The sequence below is a fragment of the Camelina sativa genome, chromosome 16, assembly GCF_030686135.1.
Source record: "Camelina sativa cultivar CO46 ecotype springtype chromosome 16, ASM3068613v1".
Lineage (NCBI taxonomy): Eukaryota > Viridiplantae > Streptophyta > Magnoliopsida > Brassicales > Brassicaceae > Camelina > Camelina sativa.
The window spans coordinates 17,183,835-17,200,662 of record NC_141895.1 but is presented as its reverse complement, the minus strand read 5'-3'; the positions used below and the strand labels follow the sequence as shown (position 1 = coordinate 17,200,662).

Here is a 16,828-nt window from a genome sequence, read left to right as displayed (position 1 = left end):
GCCAGATTTAAATAAGGATAGCAAATCCCAACTCCATCTTTGTGTTATTCCTCTCTTTTCTCTCTCTTCAAATATATATATCAGCCACTCTCGCTCCCTTCTCTCACCAACACCAATCTTTGTTAGAACCTTAAAACTCTCGCATATGCTGTCTCGTGAATCTCACAGTCATGGGAAAAAACCTCGCCGCCGAGAAATGAATTTCCCAAATTCGAAACCATAATGGATCTGGAGAAAGCAGGTACGATGTGTTTCATCTCAAGCAGATATGTCGATCCTTGTTAGATGTTCGTCCTTAAAAGGATACTCAAAAAGGGTAATAAATAGATCCATTATCTTGAACAACTCTGGTTTCTTCAGTTGCCTCTTTGTTGTCTCCCACAGGAAGCTTGTCCTAATTACGGGTTCTTTTCTGTTTTTTTTTTTTCATCTTGAAGCTTGCTGAGGTTTTCTCAAAGGATGTCATATCTTTCTTGGCTAGCTGTCAAAACTTGGTTCCACGACCGTGGGTCATTGATGACTTGGACAACTTCCAAGCCAAATGGATCAAGAAGCCTTGGAAGAAGGTAACTCATTTCTTTCCTTCTTTATCTAATACTTTGTTTAGACTTCAGAGGTCCACCACTTCACCAAAATTCATTGTTTATATTCTCGTACTCATTACAGGCAGTGATTTTTGTTGATAATTCTGGTGCCGACATAATTTTGGGTATTTTGCCCTTTGCAAGAGAGTTGCTCCGTCGTGGAACTCAGGTAGGTACTTTTGACAAGGACCGATTCTTTCTCCACAATCTACTGTGTGATGCAGAGTATACTCTAAGTTGTTCTTTCTGCTAACGAGCTGCCAGCTATCAACGATGTAACATATACAAAGCTTACTGATATCGTGTCTCAGGTGATGAATGAAGTAATTCTTGATTTTAACTAGTTTAAAGAAAAGTGAATCTGATTTATTAGACTTAATCTACCAGTTGAAGGATGAGAATGGCCAATTGTTAGGTGTTGATACTTCAAAGCTTGTTAGTGAAGCGCAATCAAACAAAGTATTTAACTAATTTTGGCTTAGTTAACTTAGCAGCCGTTTTATTCAGGGTCGTGGAATCGAGACAAACCTTTATGCTCAGTTCAAGTGTGATTCTTTCAATATTGGAATGGTAATACTTTCTCTAAGTTACGTTACTCTCTTTCTTTCTTTATTGGATTAATGAAAACATTTGTTTGTCACTGAACAAAAGAAAACAATCTTAATGGATACCCATTTAGCTTATATAAAAATCCATTTACTAAGTGGGTTTATCCAGATAAACCCATTTTATTCCATTAAACTAACCTTGATTCATTGCTTGATTATACTTGAGGATGAATCCAAGTCTCTAATAATTAATTTTCTTTTTCCTTACTCCTTATTCCTTTCACGTGATCTTTGATCAGAGCCTTCGCAGACAATTATGACAAGCCCAAAAACATTTTTAGGCTTGTTAAAAAAAAATTAATGAAAACAAAATAAGTATGAGTTTTGATAGTCGAACTAATGACATCTTAATCTCCCTTCCACTCCTTATACCACTAGGCTAAACGAAATTTCTGTGAAATTAGACCGAATTGAAAGTATATAATTTGCGGCCGCAAGCTGATGCTTCATCAGCTTGTGTCTTGGGCCAGCCCTGTCTTTGATGAAGAAGATCACTAATCTCTTTTTTTCTGGTGTGTATTTGGTTTGATAGTGTTTCTCTATGAGAACACAACTGTTACCATAAAGATTCAACAACTACACATATATATACATATATATACAATCACCTTTGAAGGGTCGTAATGTTCGTAATAACACCACTTTATAATGCATAGACATAACATATGTATGTATATATATATATTACTTATATAATATAAATAAAGAAGGAAAGAGGGTTTATCAATACACCCGGATTCTAATTTACTTATCAAAACCGATTCATCGCGGTATCATCTTTAATATTAGAATCCACAACGTTAGATATAAACTTGAACTTTATTATTAAACAGAAAGACACATAGACCACATAAAGTATAAAATATTTTTACATTCTCTCACTTGGCCTTTGTGTCAAATAAATGGTTTAATAACTTTAATGCACACTTTAATATGAAGATCAAAATCTATTATTTTGATAACTCCGCTCTCATTGATGGGTATTCAAAGACAGTGATTGGGTGATGCTTTAATCCTCAAATGCAGGATATGAAGTCTATGTTGATCATGTTGCCACGTATTTGGTAAGTGGAGGGGAGGGTTGCTGGTGTTGATTTGGGATCTAGAAAGTTTCAATTAGATTTTGATGAGGAGGCTGATATTATTGAAGTTTTGAAGATAGAACCATTATATTTCGACTCTTGGATGGTTTCTTTGGTTCGGTGGACACCAGTGGTAGATTCAGCTTATTCGTTGTCTCTTGAGTTTTGGATCTGTGTTACTGATGTTCCTATTCAGTTCTGGGCAGATCCTACTTTTAGAGATATTGGATCTGATTTCGGTACCGTCTAAGATGTGGATATAGATAGAGGGTGTGTGCAGGTCACTATTGATGGTCTAAAGCCTCTATGTTTTGAAACAAATTGAGTTTTTAAAGGGGAGGCAACTATTGTTAAGCTCTTTTTTGAGCGGTTATATGGTTGCTGTAAAGTTTGTTTCAACTTGTGTCATGATGAGACGATGTTCTCACAGTCTCTAGGGTTTGCTTAAGGAGGTAACTTGGTTTGCTCGGAGGAGGATCAGGGGAAGGGTCAACATATGAGCTAGAAGGGTGCTGTTTTGAGAGATACGAGGAGGGGTGCTAGTACTGTTGGGGCGATTAAGGGCAGTCTTAAAGGGTCTCCCAAGTCTAGGGACATACCAGTTTGGACGAGAATCCTCGTCTCGTCCTAAGGGATCTTCCAATCTAGGATTCCATCGGGAGCATCAGGAGAAACATGGTGTATATCGGGGTCAGACAAGGCAGCGATCCGATCTAGTCCGGCCGTCGGTTTCTGCGGGGTTAAGGGAGACAAAGGTGGATCAATAAAATATTAACTACAGATTTTTTTGGCACGCCAAGTGCGTACATTTCCATATAATGTCTTGTATGTGAATCATTTCTGACCTAATTAGCTCATATGAGCTGATTTTTTTGTTGTTAGAAAAAAAACCTCACCTTACAACGAAAACTTGTAAATAAGTGTTAAAATTAATTAAGGTCATGAATGGAAGATGGTTTTTAAATTGTTTTTGGATTATAGTTTTTGGTTTTTAGTTTTTGGTTTTTAATTTAAAGATTTTAGTTTTTGTAATAAAGTTATTTTTTGGTTATTTTTAAAAATATTTACATAAGTTATTTTTTTGATTCTAGTTTTTGTTAATATATTAAAAGAAAAGCTACAAACTAATTTTTCTATTTTTTAAAGAATTTATTTAGTGTAAAATTTTGAATGGAGAAAAAATTAGTTTTTGGAAAACAAAATCTAAAAACTATTGTAAAATCTACTTGCCATTGAAGACCTAATTGTGTTGTTTATTTAATCAAGGAAAATTAAATATATAGATTTCTCTAATCAAAATATAAAAATTAGATTTATTGTCGATTTAACCGTTGAGAAAGAAAAGAAACGCCAATTTTCTCCGCGTCTTAAGCGTTTGCAGTTAGTTTAAATTTCATAATTTAGGACTGTACGATTTAAAAGTATCTGATGGATCAACGGTCATTATAGATGATAATTATACTCGCATCAACGATTATATTTATATATTCAGAGAAACTTTTTTTTTCTTCATACTTTATTATTTTTTTCCCCAAATTTTTCTTAATTCTTTTTTTGTTCTCGAGAAGAAGAAGAAGTCTTCGACTTTGACGATTCGTGGGGAGATTGGTTTCAAATTAATCTTAAGGTTAGTAGTATGTATTCAATTTCTCTGAATCGCGTAATCGTTTTTAGGATTGATAAGTTTTTTTTTGGTAAATCGCTCTTATATATTTTGTGTTCATCTTTCTAGGGTTCTTGTTTTTGGTTTGATTTAGGCATGAAACTATAATGATCGGCTGGGCTTCGTCTCCTTCGTGATGATTGGTTTCAAATTAAGGTTAGTAGTATGTATTTTAATTTCTCTGTATCGTGAATTCGTTTCTAGGTTTGATAAGTTTATTTTGTAATCGCTCTCATGTATGTTGTATTGATCTATCTAGGGTTTGGTTTTTGGTTTGATTCGAGAACGAATTTACAACAATCGACTGGGCTTGATCTCCTTCGTGATTGATTTGGTTAGGGTTCTCCTCTGATCCTCTTTTTTTGGGTTTTGTAGGCTTGACGTTTATAGATACGATTATTTGGTGAAGAAGAAACATGATAATACTGCAGAGTCGTTTATGACTGAAGGGAAGGTTTCACCTGATCCAGTTGGTATAATAATACTACTTTCTTGTTCCACTTTAATCCTTATTTGATTTTGAGTTTTGTTATCTAATTGTTTTCTTGTGCTGTCAATCTAGACGAAGTTATTACCTAACTCTTTGGATTGTTTTTTTTATGTAGCAATTGATGCACCTGGAGGGCTTCTCCTTGAGTGGTGGTCTGTGTTGTGGGATATCTTCATTGCAAGGACAAATGAGAAACATTCAGAGCCTGCTGCAGCTTATATTGAGGTTTATTGAGGTGCCTTCCTACTAACCATCTGGGGAGATATGCTCTTTTTTTTTTTTTTTTACCCTCTAGTTTCCACTTTAATAATTGACCAGTGGATTTGGAATTTTAGGCACAACAAGGTAAAGCGAAGGAGCAGCAAATGCAAATTCAGCGATGTTTGGACAAGCTCAAGCTCATATGCAACGTAGAAAACCTAATCACCCTGCTCATGGGGGTCCAATGAATGCTATTGGTTCTGAAGGGATGATTGGACAGTCAAATGCTAGTGCTTTGGCTGCAAAAAATGTACGAGGAACGTATGAAGCAACCAAATCCAATGAACTCTGAGACATCCCAACCTCATCTTGATGCAAGGATGGCCCTTCTTAAATCAGCAACAAATCATCATGGGTAAATTGGCTCAGTTTTTTTTTTTTTCCTGCTATCGTTTTTCTGTCCTCACACCGTTGACCCCTTCTCATTCTGTCAAAACAGTCAGATGGTCCAAGGTAACCATCAAGGAGGTGTTTCGGCAGCGCTGCAGCAAATTCAGTCGCGAACTCAGCAACCCATTGTAACTACTACTTGAGCACCTTACTTTATGATTGTTCAAATCTTCTAGCAGACAAGTCTCCAATCAAATATTTCGGGTGTGCATCTGAATCTCTTGTACGTGCAGGGAATCAGAAGTCAAGTCAATCTGGGTACATCTCCGAGACAACTGCCAGTGGATCCTTCTACAGTTTATGGCCAGGGAATTCTGCAATCAAAAAATTTATCCAGTGTAATGCACACTGGAGTATATGCTCAGCTAAAAGATAATTTTGGTCAATACTGGTAGCATGCCTTCAATTTGACTGGACTCCAAAATTAACGTATCCCTTACCTTTTTATGTGAAAAAGTTATGATAAATTACTTAGGGTGTGATATGCTAATGGCCTCATGAGAACCTTTTGCTTACAATTTGTAGATCAATTCTTATGGTGTTGTGTTTTTCCCTTGTGAAGGATTAAACCCTGGAGTGAGTGGTCTACCTTTGAAGGGATGGCCATTAACTGTATGTCACTGTGTTTCTTCTCAGAATTTATTTGTTTCACATTACAAGCTCAGTTTTTTGCTAAGTTTCTTGACAAATGTTACAGGGCATCGAGCAAATTCGACCAGGTTTAGGTGGGCCTCAGATTCAGAAATCTTTTTTACAAAATCAAAGTCAATTTCAGCTCTCGCCGCAGCAGCAACAACAACAACAGATCTCCGCTTCCTCGAGGTATTACTCTGTCTCTCTCGTTTTGTTTTTGTGTTTTTTGTTTTGTGTTTTGTTTTTGTTTGAGGAATGAAAGCGAACCAGTACAACTGATTGAGTTCATGATCTGATCAGATTTATTTTCCTGTATTTAAGCAATTGGCTTTTGTATTATTGTGGTTTTGGAATCAAGATTTTAATTTTGGTTTTTGTTTTCTTGATCCAACTACAAAGAAAGAACCTCTCCTTAACAACGAATTCAAAGCCTTTATTTGGTTCTGGCTTCTTGTTTTGCGGATTCTTATGTATCGGGGATTTTAGTTTTTGATGTTTTTGTTTTGGTTTTGTTTTCTCAAAACCCAAAAAAGATCATGGGCAGACACTAATATAATAGTGTTCTGTCAGATTCTATTTTGGGGACATTGTCCCGAGCAAGATTGTGAACTGTTGGGAATGGTAGTGCATGCATGTTGGGAATTGGAAAAGAGGTTGCGATTTGTTGGATGGGAATGACCCCTACGGCTTAACAAGTCTTAAGACAAAAGACATAAAACCATCGGCTTGAAAAATTATACCAACGGCTTAATGAGATATAAGACACAAAGAGTCAAAAAGACTTTAAAAGGGAAATGATTAAGAAGTCTTAAGACAAAGACTAGACAGAGAAAACTAAAGAGTTGTACCATCGAGTTTGAATCAGACCAACGACTTAAGGAGATTATAAGACAAGGATAAAGAGTCAAAGGGGAATGATTAAAAAGTCTTAAGACAAAGACTAGACAGAGAAAACTAAAGAGTTCACAATTTTGTGTACCATCGGCTTTAAATCAGACCAACGGCTTAATGAGATTATAAGACAAGGTAAAGAGTCAATATGGAATGATTAAAAAGTCTTAAGACAAAGACTAGATAGAAAACTAAAGAGTTCACAATTTTGTGTACCATCGGCTTTGAAAAATTAGACCAACGGCTTAATAAGACATAAGACGAGGACAAAGAGTCAAAAAGAGGGAATGATTAAAAAGTCTTAAGACAAAGACTAGACAGAAAACTAAAGAGTGTGTATCATCGGCTTTGAATCAGACCAACGGCTTAATGAGATTATAAGACAAGGATAAAGAGTCAATATGGAATGATTAAAAAGTCTTAAGACAAAGACTAGATAGAAAACTAAAGAGTTCACAATTGTGTGTACCATCGGCTTTGAAAAATCAGACCAACGGCTTAATGAGACATAAGACAAGGACAAAGAGTCAAAAAGAGGAAATGATTAAAAGTCTTAAGACAAAGACTAGACAGAGAAAACTAAAAAGGTAGTAAGACTGGGACTGTGACTTGTTGGATGGTAAAAACGACCAGCAGAGAAAAGAAGGCTTAAGAGAAGAAGAGGTAAGTATATGGCCACTTAAATTTGAAAGACTAACGAATTCTGATTTGCTCAGGTATGTGCTTTTGGAGATGTTCAGATTTTAAGATGGGTAGATTCCAAGTGTAGCAGACTTCTTTGACAGGTATATGCTTTATGACCTTTTTTTTTTATGTGCTTTGCAAACTTGTTTGTATATGAAAATCACAAGTGAGAGATTGAAGTATAAACTAATTGATTTCCTCAGGTTTATATTATCATTGATGCCAAGGTTAATTTCTGAGCGTAGCAGGGTTTATGCTCAGGTATATGCTTATCTCGACTTCTCCTTATAAATAGATTTTATAGAACTTAAAATTACAGATCTAAGCACCATATATAATTAAAATGTTTTATTATGTTAGCTGTCTTAGTACCATTACTATCCTTCATCTATTCGTCAAATTCTAGAAACTTCTTGCTAAAATATCATTGATAAAAAATGTTGATTTTGCTTTCGGTGTTCGAATATTACATTGTGTGTTTTAAATTGTTATTTCTCTCTGTTTCAATGCTTGTGTGTTATAAAAGATTGGTCGTTGTTCTCCTCGGTCGTCTTTGATGAGTATTGCACTGACTGCTGATGCTGACACTGCGACGCAAAGGAATAGGATTTTGCCATGTTTTGGTTTGGCTAGTATCAGAGGCGTTGATAAGTAATCTTGTAGTTTTCTAAACGCGTCTTGGCAAGTTTCATTCCACTTGAACTTTCCCTTTGTCTTGAGGAGTTTGTAGAACGGTAGACACTTCTCAGTCGGCTGCAAAATAAAGTGATTTAGGGCGGCGATTCGACTGATTAGTCGCTGTACTTCTCTAACGTTCCTTGGCGATGGTAGATCGATGATCGCGCTTATTTGCTTCGAATTTGCTTCAATACCTCACCGAGTTACTTGGTAGCCGAGAAATTATCCTGACTTAACTGCGAAAGTGCACATCGCTGGATACGCTGGCGTGTCGTTTATATAGACCTCCATGGTATTGTCGAGTTTCTCGGCGAACATCTTGTTGACTTGCCGGTGATAATTTGCTCCTTACATAACCTTGTCGCAATAGATCCCCCAATCGGTAATGAACGATGTATTTTTCTAGTCGTCCTTATGCATGAGGATTTTGTTATACGCGGAAAAGGAATCCATATAGGTTAGGAGCTCGTTGCCTGCGGTTGCCTCGACAAATTGGTCAATTCTTTGTAATGGGAAGCTATCTTTTGGGTAAGCTTTATTAATCGCGGTAAAGTTTAATTATTTACCGGCGTGGAGCAGTTTTTTTATCTCATTATTGACCGCTTGCAACTTTTTTGGGCCTAATTTTTGTCTTTTTTGCTTAACTGGCTTGTGTGTTAGGTTGGCGTTGAGTTCATGTGTTGTAACCGTTGGGTCGATTCCTTTCATGTCAGTCACCGTCCACGCGAAATTCGCGATAACTTTCAAGAAACGAATCAGCTCACCGCGCATAACAAAATCATGTTGCATTCACACACTTTTTTGAATCAGACTCGTCGAAGTTCACATGTGTTGGAGCAACACCTTGGTGAATGGGTGTCGGCTTTCTGTCGGTCGGTGACTGTCGCTACCGCCAACCCGATGTCGTGGTTGCTATAAATTCTTCGCTGTGCGGATCTTGTGCTCAATGAAGAGTCATTGTCTTGCAATCTGTTGGTTGCCTCGTAACGTGTACATGCCCTTCGAGATTGGGAACTTAATGCATTGATGGTACCTCGACGGGGTTGTGTTCATCTTTTGGATCTAGGGGGTTCTAAGGTTGACGTCATGCTGTTTCACCAACGAAGATATGTAGGTCGATGGTTCCGATTGACATGATGAAATCTCCGTTGAACCCTGCTAGAGAGTGACAATGTGGCTTGATGTCAAACTCGCTGACCTCCATTTGTGCCAAGAAATTTCTGAAAATAACGTTAACCGAGCTTCCAGTATCGACGAGGATCCTTGTAACGTGATTTTCATTGATAAGGAATTCTTTTGCAAGATCGTCGTTGTTGAAGGATATTAATGTTTGGAGGTGAGGCATTGGACGACCAAGATCTCGTCATTTCGGCCTTTTTGGTATCGTCTCTGATTGACCGAACCGAGTCATTGCATCCAGTGATACCTTCCATTTTAATGTTGATCCGTCACCTTGGGGGGGAGCTGTTCGGTTTGTTGCTCGGGGCGAGATCGCTTTCCTTGATATGCCTCATCTGTTATGTCTTGTTCGTCGTCACATTGGTATTGGTCGTCGAGCTGTTGTTCACTTAAGAATTTGTGAGCTATCTTTTCGGTTCGCGAGATCTCGCTCCCTTCTCCCGGGTTTTCCGGCCAGCTTCAGTCCGACTCGATTGCTATCACGCCCTTTTTGTATTTTGCCATTAGGAGGGTTTGAAGATACTGACATTTTTCAGTCGCGTGCGTGTTATTTTTGTGATAAACGTAATACTGGGTGACGCCTTTTGCCCCCTCCTTTCAAACGTATGTATTCCATGGCATGTTCGGCTGTGCGTCGCTGTCGATTGCAAAGGTTCAGCGAGATCAATCTTTGTTTCGGTTGAAATGTTGTCGTGGTTTGACGTGGTCGAATTTCGGAGCGACTGCGACGTTTTTTGCTGTCGCGTGTTTCTTAGCATGGACAACCTTTTCTTCTTCGACTTCGATATGCTTTGCGGTTCATGATAATGCATCCATTGTTGTCTAGACATGCGATAAGGACAGTTTTTTCTTAAATCTGGGATTCGTTCCGTAGTGCGTTCTTGAGTGCGACGATTGCTGCTGGATCTGGTATCGAAACATTAATTACGATATCCTTAAATCGTCTGATAAATGATCGGAGTGATTCCTTGGACTCCTTAGTAAGGGAGTAAAGGTCGGCGTGTGAATTCTTTTTCTCCATCAGGACAGAGAATTGCTTCAAGAACTTTGTCAATAAATCTTGGATGCTATCGATTGATCCAGACGGGAGCCTAGAAAACCAGCTCAGGGCTGTCCATGTTAAATGATTGGCAAAGACCTATCACGGGCCGGCGTCATACTCCGCGAGAATGAACTATAGGGTGCCGAGAGCTACCCCAAAGATGAGCATAAAATCGTGTGAGTCGACTGTTCCGTCAGAGTAACCTAACCTTGGCTTGACCATTCGTCGCACCGTCATAGCTACGAGCCTTCTAGAAAATGGTTTTTGCCGTGTTGCTTTGAGCATGAGATCTAGCTCTGGCGTTTTGCTCATCACTTTATGAAATGTTGTTGCCATTTCCTGCATTTTGTGCTTGATCTCCTTCAGATCCTTCTCCTTCGACCCTTTGACTATTTTGGTGGAGCGGCGTCCTGGCTCGTTGGTTTGCAGCTGTGGCCTTGTGGTCATTCCAATCGCTATGAGATTCGCTGGGTTTGGTCGAGTTGCATGGAGGTGGTTGATTTCTTCTTGAGAACTAGCTTGTGCCGCAGTCAACGCGTCTAGACGAGTATTAGTCTGATGTTCTTGTTCGTCGATATGTGCCATTATTCCGAGGAACAGTTTGTCAATGCTGGTGACAGGCTGGTTGGCGAGCAGGGTGAGCTGTGTCGGAGCCTGTGCTGCTTCGGTGTTTGTTGGGCTCGCTAGGTTTGTTACAATGACAAATTCCTCCGGGTTTTCTGCAGTCGCGGCTTTTCTTGAGGCGTCCGGAGTAGGAAGGGCTATTTCTCCCGTCTGATCTCCTGATTTTTGTTGAGTCCGGTCATCTCGTCTGGTTCTCGTAGATCCGTCCTTCAAATCTACAAAGAAAACTTTAACTTGGCTCCCCTGCGTACACTACAAGAAAACATGCATATTGTGACGGCAAGATTTGTCGCTTATCCCTCTCAAAACGGTAATAGTGACGGGTTTGCGAGAGATATCAATTCTTCGCAATACGCGTCTCGCGAATTTAACGCTTCCCTCACAAAATTTGCGATGAGTATTTTTTGTCGCAATCCACACGCAAATTGCGATGGACGATAGTCCCCGCAACTTTCTTGCAAAACGTGTCGAAGTAAACCTGTAACATCCGCGAGCCGGTAACTGCAATTTTGGTCTGAGTGTCGATCGACACCATCTTTCCAATTTCGATTTGTTTATTTTAATTGCTGTTTGGTTCGGTTTGGTTCAATTGGAAACTCCTAAACCAAGTATTTAAGTGAGAGTGACGAATTAGGGGTTTAGGTTTTTGTCTTTTGACGCCGTTGTGTGAGAAAAGAGAGAAAAAGGGAGAAAAGGAGAGAAAGTGTTGGAGAGCCTTTGAGAGTGTTCTTGTGAGATTTTTGTCTTGTTCTTGGTGTATTGGGAGAGATCTGTGGCTGTGGAAGGGAGAGCTGTTATTGGGAACGAAGGAGAAGCTTCCTAAGGTGTTGGTTCCACCGTTTCTCATTCAAATGTTCCTGTAAAAGAGGTGAGTGCTTGACAATGGTTGATCTAAGCATGAGATCTCTTTTGTTTGGTTGTTCTTTGTCTATTGTGTTGTTTGCTTGTTTGGGTTTGTTGTTTTAGTGTTTCCCATAGGTTCCTGAGGCTATTGGGAGAGTTTGAGATGGTTTCGTGGTGATTCAAAGCGGGGGATCGACGTTCAGATTCGTGCAGTTCGCGTCTGCAGACGCAGTGTCGATCGACACTAGTGTGGTGTTGGTCGACACCTTGTTTTGTTAGTGTTGATCGACACCAATCTGGCGCCGGTCGACACCAGGTTGTGGTAGAGTCGATCAACACCAAACTGGTGTCGGTCGACACCACTCTTAACCGATTGTGAGTTTGTTTGTTTGATGTGTTTATTGGCTCAACTCAGTTGCTTGTGTGTATAGCTCAATAGATGGGAGGATGGCCTCACTAAGTGTTTATAATAATACTCATGCATCTCAATATGTGTTTGTGGTGCAGGTAAAGGCAAAGTGTGATCGTGGAATCAGGGCGATGAGGAGGAGGATGTTCTAGAGGCTTGAATAATTGTGGTCTAGCTATTGTTAGGTTGCTAGTGTTGAGTTGATAGAACATTGTAGGATGTTGAAACTTGGTTATAGCATTATTGGTTTAATGGAATTGTTTTGTTATCCGCTGTTGTCTTTGTTGCTAGCTTGTTAGTGGGTATGGGACCACTAGTGAATTAATATTTTAAAAAAAACGGGAACGGTTGTTTCATTTTGGTATCAGAGCCCTTACGGTTCTAGGTCTAGGGTTCATTGTGTTTTTGTTGTTGATGTTTGGGATTTCAGGCTAGAGTTGATTATGTGATTTAGTCAATTGTTTGTGGCATGAGGTCCTAGAACATCCTCCTCGAACCTGCTTTGTGATTCCACGGTGAGTTGTGTTCTTGTGTTATTAGAATTATTTGTTGTTTAGCCTTCTGTTCTTGGTGATACAGATGGTTAGAAGTGAGGTTGTTGTTGGTCGTGGTCGTGGTCGTGGTCGTGGTCGTGGTCGGGGACGAGGTCAAGTTCCTGAGGCTAGTGAGAGTGTGATCCAGAGCATGGCCAGTGAGGAGGTAGCAGAGTCACAGGTTCATCCTAGTGTGTTTGGAGACCACACTGGTTTGGGTGACGGCAGGGCGGATGGGCTCAGTGTCGGTCAGGGTGTTGCCCCGGGTGTGAGGTTTGCAGTAGAGGGTGCTCCAGGCAGGGAGGATGTCTTGGTAGGCTTGCTAACTCAGGTTTTGGCGCGGCTTCCAGCAACGGTGCTGCTAGTGGGTGGTGGGCAGGTTCCAGTATTGCCGCCAGTGGTTGGTGGGCAGCCTGTTGAGGGTTTGCAGGCAGGTGTGCAGCCGGGGGCCAGAATAGTGGACGCTCAGTATGTGCAGATGATAGTTCAGCTGTAGCGAGTGGGAGTGGGATCCTTCTCGGGAGGTACGGACCCGAGTGTAACGGATGAGTGGAGGGAGCGGATGGAGGATCTTTTCCGGTCGCTTCGATGTCCCGACCAGTTTAGGGTGGATTTGGCAGTGTACTACTTGTCAGGTGATGCATGTGTGTGGTGGAGGTCGGTGACAACACGGAGGGTGCAGCGGAATATGACTTGGGTGGATTTTGTGAGGGAGTTTAAATCCAAGTATTTTCCACAGGAGGCTATTTACCGCATGGAGGCACGGTTCTTGGGGTTGACTCAGGGGGACCGTACAGTGCGGGAGCTGGATGCTGAGTTCAGTCGGCTTGTGGGGTATGTAGGCCGGGCTTGGGAGCCAGAGTTGGCTCAAGTGCGGAGGTTCTTGTTGGCTCTGCGGGATGATCTGAGGATTCGGTGTAGAGTGATGAGCTATGCTACGAGAGCGGAGCTGGTTGAGGTTGCAGCTGGGCTAGAGGACGACTTGAGGTCCAAGCGGTAGTCTCTGGCTGGAGCAGGATGATGGATTGGATCGTGGTATTTTTTTTTTCTCTTATGTATTTTCGTTAGGGTTGTAACAATTATGACATTTTTGAAATTAATAAGATGAGTATTTTTCTTTATTTTTTTGACTGTTATTGTCATGGGAAAAAGAGAAATAGCTTGGGTTTCTATTTTTTGAAAGTTTCCATAAATAGAAAGTTTCTACAGAAAGGAAGTTTCCAGAGTTAGAAAGTTTCTAAAAAGAGAAATTTTTGTGGAAAGTGTTGAGGTAGATCTAGTCGGGAGATACTCGATGGCATCAGACTTCTTTGCTCAAGGCCATGAGGGCCCAACTCATGTGATACCGATAGCTCGATGGACTTTGTGTCCGGAGGGTGGGAGTGGTATGTTGCTTCGGATGATAATCCGAGAGCGCGCTTTAGGATGACGACCCAAGAGCGGGATTTTTAAGACTCCTTGGATACCGTAGCTGTGAGCCACGTCTCAGCAGTGAGTCGGTATGTCTCGAGGGTTGCGACCCGAAAGCAGGGGGAATGGGTGTGAGCGACTCCCTGGATACCGTAGCTGTAGGCGGTGGTCTGGCAGTGAGCTGGTATGTCTCGAGGGTTGCGACCCGAGAGCGGGGGGAGCGTGTGTGAGTGACTTCCTAAATGCCATAGCTTAGGGCGGTTGGCCTGATAGCGAGCCAACATGATTCATTGGTTGCGACCACGGACGGTGGAAGCATTGAGTTGTGAGCAAATAGGGTCTTGGATGCGAGTATATTGGCTAGAGGGAGACCTCGAGGTGCAGTCGGAGGTGTGCGGGCTGTTGCCACAGTTGCACGGGAAACCTTGGTTGATGGTCTCAGTCCAGTCGGAGGATGTGTGGGCCGTGTTGACGGTGGCACGGGGGTCCTTGACGGATGGACGGTGCTGCGGGATTCGAGGACGAATCCTTGTTGGTGGGGGAGAATTGTAACATCCGCGAACCGGAAACTGCAATCTTTTCCAATTTCGATTGGTTTGTTTTAATTGATGTTTGGTTCGGTTTGGTTCGATTGCAAACCCCTAAACCAAGTAGTTAAGTGAGAGTGAGGAATTAGGTGTTTAGGTTTTTTTCTTTTGTCGCCGTTGTGTGAGAAAAGAGAGAAAAAGAGAGAAAAGGAGAGAAAGTGTTGGAGAGTCTTTGAGAGTGTTCTTGTGATATATTTGTCTTGTTCTTGGTGTATTTGGAGAGATCTGTGGCTGTGGAAGGGAGAGATGTTATTGGAAACGAAGGAGAAGCTTCCTAAGGTGTTGATTCCACCGTTTCTCATTCAAATCTTCCTGTAAAAGAGGTGAGTGCTTGACAGTGGCTGATCTAAGCCTGAGATCTCTTTTGCTTGGTTGTTCCTTGTCTATTGTGTTTTTTGCTTGCTTGGGTTTTTTGTTTTAGTGTTTCCCATAGGTTCCTGAGGCTATTGGGAGAGTTTGTGACGGCTTCGTGGTGATTCAAAACGGAGGATCGACGTTCAGATTCGTGCAGTTCGCGTCTACAGAGGCAGTGTCGGTCGACACCACTCTTAACCGATTGTGAGTTTGTTTGTTTGATGTGTTGTTTGTGTTTATATGGTCAACTTAGCAATATAATCTCAGTTGCTTGTGTGTATAGCCCAGTAGATGGGAGGATGGCCTCACTGAGTGTTTATAATAATACTCATGCATCTCAATATGTGTTTGTGGTGTAGGTAAAGGCAAAGTGTGATCGTGGAATCAGGGCGATGAGGAGGAGGATATTCTAGAGGCTTGAATAATTGTGGTCTAGCTATTGTTAGGTTGCTAGTGTTGAGTTGATAGAACGTTGTAGGATGTTGGAACTTGGTTATGGCATTATTGGTTTAATGGAATTGTTTTGTTATCCGCTGTTGTGATTGTTGCTAGGTTGTTAGTGGGTATGGGACCACTAGTGAATTAATATTAAAAAAAAACGGGAACGTTTGTTTCAAAACCCCTCGCAGATTTGCAAGACTTTTGTGACATTATTTCCATTGCAAAATATCAATAATATCATAAACCCAGAAATATGTTTCCTCGCAAATTAGTAACAATTTTTTGCATTCATCGCAAATCTGTAGCATAATTTTGCTGCGGATTTTGGCTTATATTTTTGACTTTGAATTTTATATTTTTACCATAATTTTTATAAATTGAAAATGTAATCAAAATAGAAAAGAAAATTCAAACCTATATATAAATAGAAACAATTTTTTTGGGACTTCTCTAACTATCACCATCTTTTTAAGACAATTTGAGAAGTCTGCTTCCTGTGTTTGTGCCATTACTGGTGCCATTCTCGTCCCCTGTCTCAGGTAAGGTTGGATTGGAGCCTCATGGTATGGTTGGATTGGAGCCTCCATGTTCATTTGTCGTCGGGGTTCTGCTTCCAAACTTAGCAGCAAACTCAAGATCCTTCCCGGCAAGATACTCAAAGTATGCATCATAGCTATGCATATTTTCTGCATTGTCGTGAAGTTGAGTGGGTTGAGTTGCCAGAGTAGTGGCTATACTTGCGAGAGTAGCTTTAGCGAGAGCAAGCTCAAAAACAACCGGGTTATCAGTATGCGGAGGCGATAGAACAAAATGGGGCTGAAGATGCTTCATTTTGCAAAGAACCAACTCCATAAAGTCTATTTTTCTTCTTCGGAGCAACATATCAACAATACAATCAAACAATTACTTTCATAGTCGTATATAGTCACATGAAAGAAAGAACCAACAACCAACATACTAGCTTCAAATCCTAGAACAGACACAACAACACAAATTGAGCATATCCTACAAATGCACATTACAATTAGACCAATCTTAGCATATCATATGACAAATTGTAAACAACAACACAAACTAAGACAACACAAAGACAATAAAGCAACAATACAAGACAATAAGGCAACAACACAAAGAAAGTAAGAAGTTTACCTCGACATAAATTTTGTTCTTGGTATGAACAGATAACCCACCAGAAGCAGAACTCTCTGTGTTATCTCCTGAACAAAGACGAGACTCCACCTCTTGTATCTTCGATGACACTTCATTGTAGATGGACTCCGACTTTCCATCGACAAAACTCCCATCGGGTTTCTGTGAGTCTCTTCTAGGATACGTAGATAATCCGGAGTGCTTTCACCAGTTCGCTCAGACTAAAAACAAAGGACAAAGGTTATTAGTAAGAAAAAAGAGTAGTAAAGAAGTAAATGTTAGAATTCAGAAAC

The 16,828-nt window shown here is 40.5% G+C and overlaps 1 protein-coding gene across 3 annotated transcripts; it reads left to right on the top strand.

The window, feature by feature from the left end:
- Positions 1–38: 38 nt before the first annotated feature.
- Positions 39–13,715, top strand: LOC104750486 (damage-control phosphatase At2g17340-like). Of its 3 annotated transcripts, XM_087491483.1 has the most exons (19): positions 39–316; positions 438–566; positions 667–757; positions 822–895; positions 1,092–1,154; positions 3,843–3,901; positions 4,032–4,093; positions 4,197–4,271; positions 4,313–4,410; positions 4,543–4,652; positions 4,763–5,043; positions 5,128–5,206; positions 5,312–5,416; positions 5,641–5,690; positions 5,776–5,900; positions 6,282–6,737; positions 6,990–7,387; positions 7,490–7,547; positions 12,641–13,715. In XM_087491483.1, the coding sequence occupies exons 1-7, from the start codon at positions 269–271 to the stop codon at positions 4,072–4,074; spliced, it is 507 nt and encodes a 168-aa protein (XP_087347609.1). In that variant the 5' UTR covers positions 39–268; the 3' UTR covers positions 4,075–4,093; positions 4,197–4,271; positions 4,313–4,410; positions 4,543–4,652; positions 4,763–5,043; positions 5,128–5,206; positions 5,312–5,416; positions 5,641–5,690; positions 5,776–5,900; positions 6,282–6,737; positions 6,990–7,387; positions 7,490–7,547; positions 12,641–13,715. The 3 variants fall into 3 exon arrangements, 2 of the variants coding, with proteins under 2 accessions (XP_087347609.1, XP_087347610.1); XM_087491484.1 differs by lacking the exons at positions 3,843–3,901; positions 4,032–4,093; positions 4,197–4,271; ... (9 more) ...; positions 7,490–7,547; positions 12,641–13,715 and adding an exon at positions 2,219–3,240; XR_015584520.1 differs by lacking the exons at positions 822–895; positions 1,092–1,154; positions 3,843–3,901; ... (11 more) ...; positions 7,490–7,547; positions 12,641–13,715 and having other exon boundaries at positions 107–241; positions 667–797.
- Positions 13,716–16,828: the final 3,113 nt, after the last annotated feature.

What these genes read in the sequence shown, in the direction of transcription:
- LOC104750486 (XM_087491483.1), top strand. Translation starts at nt 269, where the DNA reads ATGTCGATCCTTGTTAGATGTTCGTCCTTAAAAGGATACTCAAAAAGG. An exon ending in TAAAAGGATACTCAAAAAGG is followed by an intron (nt 317 to 437) that starts GTAATAAATAGA and finishes TTCATCTTGAAG; the next exon opens with CTTGCTGAGGTTTTCTCAAA. An exon ending in TTACTGATATCGTGTCTCAG is followed by an intron (nt 896 to 1,091) that starts GTGATGAATGAA and finishes CGTTTTATTCAG; the next exon opens with GGTCGTGGAATCGAGACAAA.